Genomic DNA, 9,214 nt, shown 5'->3' with positions numbered 1-9,214 from the left:
TTAATACCATTTAAAAAATTATATAAATTTAATAAAAAATTATTTTTATTAAAAAATTTTAGAATAAGTATTTAGTATTGGTATTATAAAATAATTACAATAAAATACAAAATCTACTTGATTGAAGAGTATTTAAATTTAAATTTTAACAATAAGATTGCTAAATATATGTTTTAATAATAAATTTATTTGAAAATCAAAATTAAATTATACTTACGCACATACTAAATTTAAGAATACAAAAAGTATACAAACAACAAAGTAAAATTACAGAAATAATACGTTTGTTTAAATTTAATAATAATTTCTTAAATGTGCAAAATAATATTTTAAAAATTAATTAAAATAAGTTATTGATATATTATTTAATTTAATATCTCAAAATATAAGAACGTAAAAGTCAATGTCTAAATTGGTTTGGCAACAAAAAAAAAAAGGTGTACATGATCTGATCCGATACAAAGACTTGGTCTGAATTTAAAGAATTTAGAGAAGTTTTGTTTCCGTTCAAAACAATCCGATTAAATCCCAAAACAAAAATTCCATCTCAGTAAACCAATTTAGTGTGTGTTTGAATTTCAGTTTATAAACAGGAGTTTGTATAAAATTAATTTTGTAAATTTGATTTTGATAAAAAATGAGTTTGTGTTAAAATGATTTATGTTTGGTAATCTTCTATCAAAATGGATTATAGTAAAGTAAATATTGTTTGGATTACACTACTCAAAATTACTTTTAGATAAAAAATTATTAAAATAGACATCAAATTAAATAAATTTTTTATATTATTCTATCATTTTAATTTATTTATTTAAATAAATATTATTAATTAATTTTATAATAAAATTAATATTTACTTACTAAAATAAAAATAATATATAAAATTGACAAAATATATTTTTATATCAAAAGCAAAAATAATATATAAAAAATATATCAAAATGTACTTTATTAAATCATATTACTTATAATTTTTTTAATACTCTCTATAATTCTTTTTAATGAGATCAATAATTTATATTATAACAAAATTATAATAATAAATTAATATACAAGAATTACACTTACAAATTTTAACAAAGTCAAACAAAAATATTTTTTTATACAAAATCAAAAGTAAAAATTTAATAAAAAAATATAATTATATATTTAAAATATTTGAATACTAAAAGGACTACAAACAAAAAAGTAAAGGTTAGAATTGATAAAACAAAATAAATCCAATCCTAACGTGTTTATCTAAACGCAGAAGCTACAATTTCTAGCTTCTTATAAATACACATTAAAAACCTAAAATCACGTGTTGGCGTTTAAAGAAAAAAAAGTATCTAAACAAAAAGAGGAAGCGTTCAATGCACTCAAACATACTTTTTTTTCCTTTTAACGCAAAATCACACACACCCTTAATCAGATTTAGAACAGAGATTGAACTACCTAGACCCGACCAGGTATAAGAATCCTAGGTTATTTTGTTCCTTCTTCTCTTTTTTGTTAAGTTTATATCTTCGAATTGTTGTTACGTATTTTTCATGGTTTTAAGAATCCAAATTTTTTTTTATTGTTTACAACTAACCTGCTCACTTTTCTATATTTTGGAGTGCTAATGAATTGTGCTATGAGTATATGACAATACAATATGTATTTTCTTGGATTTTTATTAGTGTTGTTATTTTTTATTACAGTTATAGATTCTTATTAGTGTTTAGATTCTGGAGTTTTCACTCTTAAATGTGTTTTATATTTGTTTATTTTAGGTTAGATGTTGTCATTTATACTGTTTATTTTAAAATTTTATTTTATTTTGTATTATAAATTTTAATAATTTTAGATTTAATTTTTATTTAATTTAAATCTGATATAATTGTTATCCGAATATGATAAAATTTTATCTACTCTAAAGTTGAATTCAAATATAAAATTAAATCCAATAAATATTTAAGGTCAATCTAAATTAGAATAAATCCAATTTCATTGGATCCATCCACACATCTGCCAAAAGCCACGTCACGTTCGAGGAGCAAAAGATTCTCTAAACAACTTGGCTCTTCCTTCAAGAAATGCAAATTTGAATTTTAAGGATGTAACAGAAAGCCAAGCACCCATTGAAAGCCAGTAGAGTTGTAGAAAAGTTAGATTTATGAGTCCGAAGATTTCTTGAGGCAATTTAAAACTTGGCTCTTCTTTCTAGAAATGCAAATATGAATTTTAAGGATACAACGGTAAGGATACGCTGAAAGCCCAATTGAACAGTTAGATTTGCGAATCCAAAAGTTCTTGAGGCAATTGATTCCAAGACACTTGGCAATTTATAATTGGCTACAAATGTTTGGTGGATGGGGTGGTTGGTGCGGCCCTCTTTGAACACGTGATATAAATAGCATAAAATTTTGAGTAATGCTTTGTATTAACATCAGTCACTAACAAGGAAATTTGATGGAAAAGAAAATAAAAAAATAGATGAAAAAATAAAATTTTTATTGTTTGAATAAGAAAAAAAATTAAAAAAAATAAAATTAGTGTAAAATTTATTAAATTATTTTTTTTTCTACAAATGAGATAAAAATAAAGAGAAATGTGATAAATATGAATAAAATTACATATTTACTCTTATCATTAATAAATTATAATTTATATATAATAAAGATAAGAATATTAATGTAATTTTATACTATTATGATTTTTTTTCTTACTTTTTTTTCTATCCAAATAAAAAAAAATTCTCTTTATTTTCTTTTTATCTATTTTCTCTTCATCTAAATAATATAAAAATAACTCTAATTTTTCTTCTATCTTCTTTCCTCTTATTTTCTTTCTTTTTATTTTCTTTTCTATATCAAACAAAGCCTAAAGTCAGATATCAGTATAAAATACATATTAAAATATAAATATATATTGAAAGAATTTTTATATTAATTAATAATTTTTTGGTTTACTTAATTAATAAGATTTTTTCTTATTTTTTATGGTTAAATTAACTCTTAAAATTCTAGTTACATTATTAAAAAAATTTTCCAAAAAATTATTAATACAATTTAATTTTTAACTCAAACATATGTATAAACTTTCTTTTAAAATTATCGTCTAAAATATTAGTGCCAAATTAGATACCTTTTCATATTTTTCAACCCCTCAAAAAAAAAAAAATCACTCCAAAAGATATTAATTTAAATTCAATACTCTATTTGAAAGATCAAGTAATATTTCTAATTATTGTTATTTTATATTTTTCTAACTAAATTACATTTAGCTCTAATCTTATTTGTTATCATGTTGCACTGACTTTATTTATTTTTATGTAATATTAAGAATTTGGTCAATTATAGTATAAAGATGTAAATTTATACAAAAAAATACAGATATTCATTTTAAACCATACAAATTATTATTTAATAATATTAGTGACACTTATTGATAAATGATACATACGTATAGCTATTTTCAACCACAAAAATATAATCTGTACAAAATAAATCTTTATAGTAATGTTTTTCAAAAGATTTTTCCTAGATGATAATTTAATATATTTATATCAATTTTTGTAAAATTATTATTTTTAATTACTCTATTATAGATATTACGTTGTAGTACGTCGTAAGAGAAAGATTAAAAAAAATACTTATGCTTGAATCAAAAATTAAATTATACTCATAATATATAGATATTATGTTGTAGTGATAAAAGAAAAATAAAAAATAAAAAATTTATATATTTGAGTCAAAAATTAAATTGTACTCATAACAATTTTGAAAAAAAAATTAATAATTTAATTAAAATTTTAAGAATTAATTTAGTCATAAAAATATGAAAAAAGTGATATTAATTAAGTCAATTACTTACTAAATGACACAAATTTATAATTAGTGGATACAAATTAATACAATTAATGTTTCTTAACTTATGTTCTAAGGGGCATACGATAGCAAAACCTATTTTATAATTAAAACTATTTCTCAATTATTTATAATAAAAAGTTTATCAATATCTAATCCTTGCCCTATTATTTAATCAGAGAACAAGTTTTCTTCTTCCATTATATCATTGCGATGATCATGTGTTTTAGTTTAATGCTGTAAGATTTCAGTTTTTATTTTGTTTTATTTAGTTATCCTATAAAACATTTCTTTTATGATTATGATATGTGCTTAATCTATATCTTTAGGACACAAGTTAGCAAAACTCTTATAAAATATATGTAAACACAATTAAATAAACGATGAAATAATTTAACAAAATTATTTGAGAAATTACTCATTTTAAATATATTTTAAATATAATAATTAATTTTTAAATCGATAAATTTACTTTTATAATTTATTTAAAAAATTGGTGCATGAAATAACGCTTAAATTATCACTTAAAAATTTCAGGTTCTAGTTTCACTCTTTTAAATTAAAAAAAAAAGAAATAACACTTAAATTAGTTCTTTAGATCCATCTAATTATCAACTTAGTCTTACAATTTTAAATCACAAAATCGAATTAATGTCTTAGTTACTAGTAAAGTTAATACTGTTGAGCAACTGAATCCTCACTTTTATATTTTCTCCACTAGATCTACACACTCATTTTTTACCATGTAATTCATACGATACACATTTTTACAATGACTTAATATAGGTAAAATTAAAGAATGAGATATACCAGGTAACATATGAATGAAAATTATATAGCTTTTTATAGATTCTTGATAGACAAACCATCAATTTTAGTCATTTTAGTGAGTAGTCTCCTATTGGCCTTATACTCACTTAGAGAAAAAAGATAAAAAGAAAGGAAGGATACGCATCAAGAGTAATTTAGTAGCAGCATACCAAGAATTTGTTTCATGACCTTCATGGTTGTTGATGGATGAAAGAAGCAAACTTTCGCAAAACTTCACGAGAATTCCCTTGATCTGGGAAGTGAACGTGTTGACTATGTGTCATACCCCAATGAATAACAAGCTCAATACTCCCACCCCAACCACTCTTCTTCAACGCCTCAACGTAGTTCTTTCCGGCAACCATCAACGAATCCTTCTCCGCCACACACACCAACACCCTCTCACACCCAAGCCTCCTTAAATCCTCCTCCGCCGGCTTCAGCCTCGGATCCTCCGGCCCCTTGTTATCCTTACACATGAACAGCCACTGCGCATCGTCCCCTAGTCCACCAAAGAAAGGGTGGACCATAATCGCACCCTCTACCCTCACTCCCGGCGGAGATCCTGTTTTTCCGATTTGGCTAATCAGCGTGTGGGTGATATTCCCGCCGGCGCTGCTTCCGGCGACGAAGAGACGCTGGAAGTCGCCGTGGTCGTTCAGCCAGGGCTCCGTCCCTGTTCCGTCCGCGTGCGACGTGACCCACTGGAAGGATCTCCAGGCGTCTTCGTAGCACGCGGGCAGTGGTCGGGCTGGAAACTTGCCATACTCGACGGAAACCGCGAGGACTTTGGCTTCGTTGGCGACGGCGGCGACGTGGTTGCTGTATTCTGGAGAGAAGGCGGACCTGGCACAGAAGCCGCTGCCATGGAAGAAGAGGTAGACAGGGAGTTTGTTATTGTTGGTTATTTTGGGGAGGAAGAGACGAGCGGAGACGGGAGGGTCGGATGAAATGACGGTGTCTTTGATGCGGAGACCGGTGGCGGGGTCGTCGGAGGGAGGAAGGAATTTCGGTGGAGGACGGAGGACCTCCACCGTGCCGTCTTTGAAGACACGGAAGAAGGGGAACTCGTGTGTTACCTCCTTCTCTTGTGGGGCGGTGGTGACCATTTTTGTGTGTTGTGTGTGAGCAGAGAAGATTAGTGTTTGGTTTTTAGGAAGGAGGGTAGGTGGAGGAAGCGTCGGTTTATAACAAACAAAAGTTGCCAGTGGTGCATACTTAATGAAGCGGAGGAAAATGCCTTTTGAAAGAAGCATCGTGTGACCCAGCAACAACCAACAAGCTAAGCAACCAGAAAATGGACTTTTTATTTTGAGAAAAGGACAAATAAGTCCCTGACCTTTTGTCCCGCCAACATTTTGGTTCATGAGCATTTAAAAATACTTTTAAATCCTAACTTTCACAAATCTTGGACGGATGAGTCCCTCCATCGAATTGCCTCCACCAGACCTGCCGGAGAAGTCTGACGTGGCTCCTGTACGAATGACGTGGCATGACTGGTTGACACCTGGACTGCTGATTGGAAAGCTACATTTCAAAATTGGACAAATAAGTCCCTGTACTACTAAACTACGTCGTTTTGCTTTCATCCCTTACAAAGTTCCTTATAATACCCATTACACCCATATCACCCTTTCTGAATTACATAAAACCCTAAGGATACCAACGATCATCATACTCTGTTTCTCCCTCCAAAAAGATCACTACCAAGGCTGAGACGTTTGCCGTGTGCAGTGACCGTTGAATAGGCCTCCATTATTGTCTAAGTTGCTGTCTTCGTCACCGAAGGTAAGAAGTTTGTTCTGTTGCTTAGTTAGCGGATTGTGAGGTTAAATACTTATGCAAGTATGAACTATGTTGTGAAAGGACTGATCGTGCATGTTGATAGAAGTTGTCAAAAAAGTATTGGGATTTTTCAATTGAAATTGAATTACCATTAGGGCAAAGAAAGCTTCTGGAGTGATTTTTCGTTTCTGTATGTTGAAGGTCATTGCTTGTTAATATGTGAAAAGAGTAATTCTTTATCATTGTTTACAGTTTTTTGTTTTTCTTTTTTTTTTTCAGATGGTTGATGTGTTTGTGGTGCCTATGTTCCACCATGGAGGTAATTTTGTAAGAGAAAGTAATCGCTCTCTGGTTTACAAAAATGGGAAGGTGAAGAAGTTTCCAAAAATGGACCTGGACTTCGTTGATTTCGGAGACTTGATCACACTATTCAAGGGGTTGGGGTACCCATCATACAAGACAGTTTATTGGTATGATCCAAGGAGTCCTGATATTGAGTCTGGGCTGCATATTTTGATAGGGGATGCAAGGATTAACGCAATGCGAGAGAACAAAATGAAGAATACAGAGACAGACAAGTTTTACGTATACTTTGACCACCCTGTTGATAAACCTAAGATTGTGGAGGATGCTGGAAAGCAATGTAACAATCCTGATGAGGGAGAGGTTTTGGTAGATGATGAGAGTTCGTCGTCTGATGATGGGTACGAGAGTACGGAGGATGAGCCCTACAAACCTCAACCTCCCGGGTTTGAAAGTAATAATGATGATGATGATACCAGTGCTGATGAGAAAGGTAGCAAAAGACAGAGAGTAATGAAGAGAAAGAAGAAAGTTGTGTCTCCAAAGAAGACAAATGCAAAGAAGATAGGTACTAAAAGAAACAGGAAGACGTGGAAGAAGATGGGACAGAGTAATGGACCCAATGAGGAGCAGACCAGAAAGAATGTTGGGCCTGATCCTAATGTGCAGCCCAACAAAGGCCCAGAACCGAACAGGGACCAACATGTTAGGTTCTATGTGAGCCTGATCCAAGATGATGATGATGACCCGGTATATGATTATGAATCTGAGAATTTACATACACTTATTTCATCAGATGATGAATCTAACAAGCATAAATTTCCTGAGTTTAATGATGATTATGAGCATGGAGAGGAGAGGTTTGAGTTAGGGACTAGGTTTGCCACCATAGAGAGATTTAAGGAAGTTGTAAAAGACTCATTCATTGCTGAGGGTAGGGAGCTTAGGTGGATTAAGAATGACAAAGAGATAGTGAGGGTGGGATGCATGGATGATGAGTGTCCGTGGCTGGTTCATTTATCATACAACAAATCTCTGCAATGTTACCAGGTGAAGACTTACAAAAATGACCATACATGTGCAAGGGACATGGGAAGTAATGCGGCTGATCAACATTGGATTAGCTTGAAGGTTGAGAAGAGAATGAGTACACAGCCTCATATGAGGACAAGTGAGGTTATTGACTTTCTCAGAGAAGAATTCTCACTCACTGCACATCCAAAAATGGTTTACAGAGCAGTTAGAGAGGCAAGAGAGAGAATCATGGGTAATGAGAGGGAGCAGTATAGTAATGTTAGAGATTACTTGTTTGAGATATTAAGAAGCAATCCAAGGTCTAGGGCAAAGTTGTGTGTCACTCCTATACCTCAATCTTCCCTTGTTTTTGATAAGCTATATATATGCTTAGAAGCATGCAAACAGGGATTCAAGAGTGGGTGTAGGCCATTGATACATCTTGATGGCTGTTTTCTGAAGACTTATTATGGTAGACAACTCCTCACAGTAGTAGCTCAGGATGCAAATAACCAATTTTACGTGGTTGCCTACGGAGTAGCTAGTCTAAAACTAAGGAGTCCTGGAAGTGATTTTTGACTCTGCTCCAAGAGGATTTGGGAGATGTGCAGACTCATAGTTGGAACTTTATGTCCGACCAACAAAAGATAAACTTGATAACTATTTTATGTCCTGCTATAGTGTTATGTAATTCTTTAATGATGAGTGTTGTGAATACTAGGTTATTTCTTAGTAGCTGTATAACTAATATGAGTTATTGTTGTTTTACTTACTATGAATCTATTACTGCTGCATAACTTGATATGAATTAGTACTGGTTTATTTACTATATATGTACTACTGCTGCATAAGTATAAAAATTTATAAAGATATGAGTTAAAGTTATAATCAAAGCAAGTTAATGTTGCATAACTTGTAAAAATGTACTTACTATAAATGTACTACTACTGCTGCATAACTTGTTATACTCGTAATGAAGATTATAGAGATAAGAGTTAAAGTTATAATCAAAGCAAATTAATTAGCTAGTTACCAATCATAATATGCTATATATGTTGACTTCTTGATGAGTTCAGTTATATATATATATATATATATATATAGCAGCATGTACTTCCATTCATGTAACTTATACAATAATTTAATCTATGCAATCTTTATTAGTATATTCCTTTCTTTTACAAACTCTCTGAACTCGTATCAAATAAATTTGTATCGATTATTTTAGATATTTATGAAAATTTTTAATTAATTATATATTATAATTAATTAAAATCTAAATTAGGTTTCATAAAAATTCAAATTTTAATACTATGTTCCTGGGTAGCAAATATATGATGACTGATGTGTTACTTAATATGATTATACAATTGCTATGTAGGGATTGTTACCTGCATTGAAGTTAGTTATGCTAAATGCCCATCACCAAAATTGTGTGATGCACATTTGAAAAAAATTTATCAACTATTTTA

The 9,214-nt window shown here is 30.4% G+C and overlaps 1 protein-coding gene across 1 annotated transcript in view; it reads right to left on the bottom strand.

Annotated features, from left to right (window-relative positions):
• LOC107469942 (2-hydroxyisoflavanone dehydratase) overlaps window positions 1-5,917 on the bottom strand; it is a 13,080-nt gene extending 7,163 nt beyond the window's left edge. The window contains exon 1 of the mRNA XM_016089328.3: window positions 4,811-5,917. Coding sequence (XP_015944814.1) covers window positions 4,832-5,896 — 1,065 coding nt within the window. The 5' untranslated portion in view covers window positions 5,897-5,917 and the 3' untranslated portion in view covers window positions 4,811-4,831. The remainder of the gene's footprint in view (window positions 1-4,810) is intronic.
• Between the last annotated feature and the right edge of the window lie 3,297 nt (window positions 5,918-9,214).

Source organism: Arachis duranensis, chromosome 10, assembly GCF_000817695.3.
Source record: "Arachis duranensis cultivar V14167 chromosome 10, aradu.V14167.gnm2.J7QH, whole genome shotgun sequence".
In the NCBI taxonomy this organism is placed as follows: Eukaryota; Viridiplantae; Streptophyta; class Magnoliopsida; order Fabales; family Fabaceae; genus Arachis; species Arachis duranensis.
The sequence above is the reverse complement of the archived record's forward strand: the minus strand, read 5'-3'. Positions and strand labels throughout refer to the sequence as shown.